Source organism: Emiliania huxleyi (genome assembly GCF_000372725.1).
Source record: "Emiliania huxleyi CCMP1516 unplaced genomic scaffold EMIHUscaffold_391, whole genome shotgun sequence".
Classification (NCBI taxonomy): domain Eukaryota; phylum Haptophyta; order Isochrysidales; family Noelaerhabdaceae; genus Emiliania; species Emiliania huxleyi.
Window position 1 is genome coordinate 28,713 of NW_005199036.1, and position 859 is coordinate 29,571.

Here is an 859-nt window from a genome sequence, read left to right on the forward strand (position 1 = left end):
TCTGCCGCGCGCCGAGCCTCCGCCTCGGCGGCAGCTTTGGCCGCCGCCGCCGCCGCCGCCGCCGCCTTGCGCTTGGCCGCCTCCTCCGCCTCGGCCTTTGCGAGACGATCCGCCGCCTCCGCCTCAGCCTTCTCGCGCTCCGCCTTTTCGCGTCGCTGCGCCTTTGTGAGGAAGAAGTCGCCCGCGCCCCGCCCGGCCGACGCCCTGGTCGACGCCCTGGTCGGTCGGCCAGCCCTTGGCGCCACCGTCGCATCCGCCGCGCCGGAGCTGCTCTCAGCCTCCTCGCCGCCGCCGTCGGGGGCATCGCCCGCGCCCACAGCCGCACCGGCGCCGCCCGCCGCTTGCGACTCGGGCGAGGCCCGCTTGCGCCGGCTGCGCTTTGCGTCGGCGGGTTGAGGCGCGCTCCCAGACGCCTCAGCCGGCGGCACGCTCTCGCCCTCGACGCTGTCGAGGCTAGCGGCAGCGCGGCCACGCTGCGGCGGCGCCATCAGTATTTGGAACGCATTGCTGCCGGATGGGTCGGCGGCGCCGGCGCTTTGCACCGTCTCAGCCGCTGCGGGAGGGGCTTCCGCGGGCAGGGTGGCCGCCCGGCGTGGCGCAAAGTCCTCGTCGTCCTCGATGTCCGAGTCCATTGCAACTGCTGCTCGCGCGAGGGCGCTGTCCGCTGCCTGTCCCGCCGTTGCTCCCCAACTGCTGCTTGCGCGCCTTCGAAAACAAAAGCGGGGAGCCGCCTAGGGGCCAGGGCTCTCTTGCCCGTAGCCCGATACCGATCATCCGGCTCGCTGGGTGCGCTTCTTAGCTCCCCGGCCCTGGATGTGAGGTTAATGACTGCACTCCAAGTGCTCCAAGTGCCCCGCAC

The 859-nt window shown here is 73.1% G+C and overlaps 1 protein-coding gene across 1 annotated transcript in view; it reads right to left on the reverse strand.

Moving 5' to 3' along the window:
- Nucleotides 1–632, reverse strand: part of EMIHUDRAFT_118296 (hypothetical protein) — a gene marked incomplete at both ends in the record, with an annotated part of 3,876 nt that extends 3,244 nt beyond the window's left edge. The window contains one exon of the mRNA XM_005771065.1: nucleotides 246–632. Within this exon, the coding sequence (XP_005771122.1) occupies nucleotides 246–632 (387 nt within the window). The remainder of the gene's footprint in view (nucleotides 1–245) is intronic.
- Between the last annotated feature and the right edge of the window lie 227 nt (nucleotides 633–859).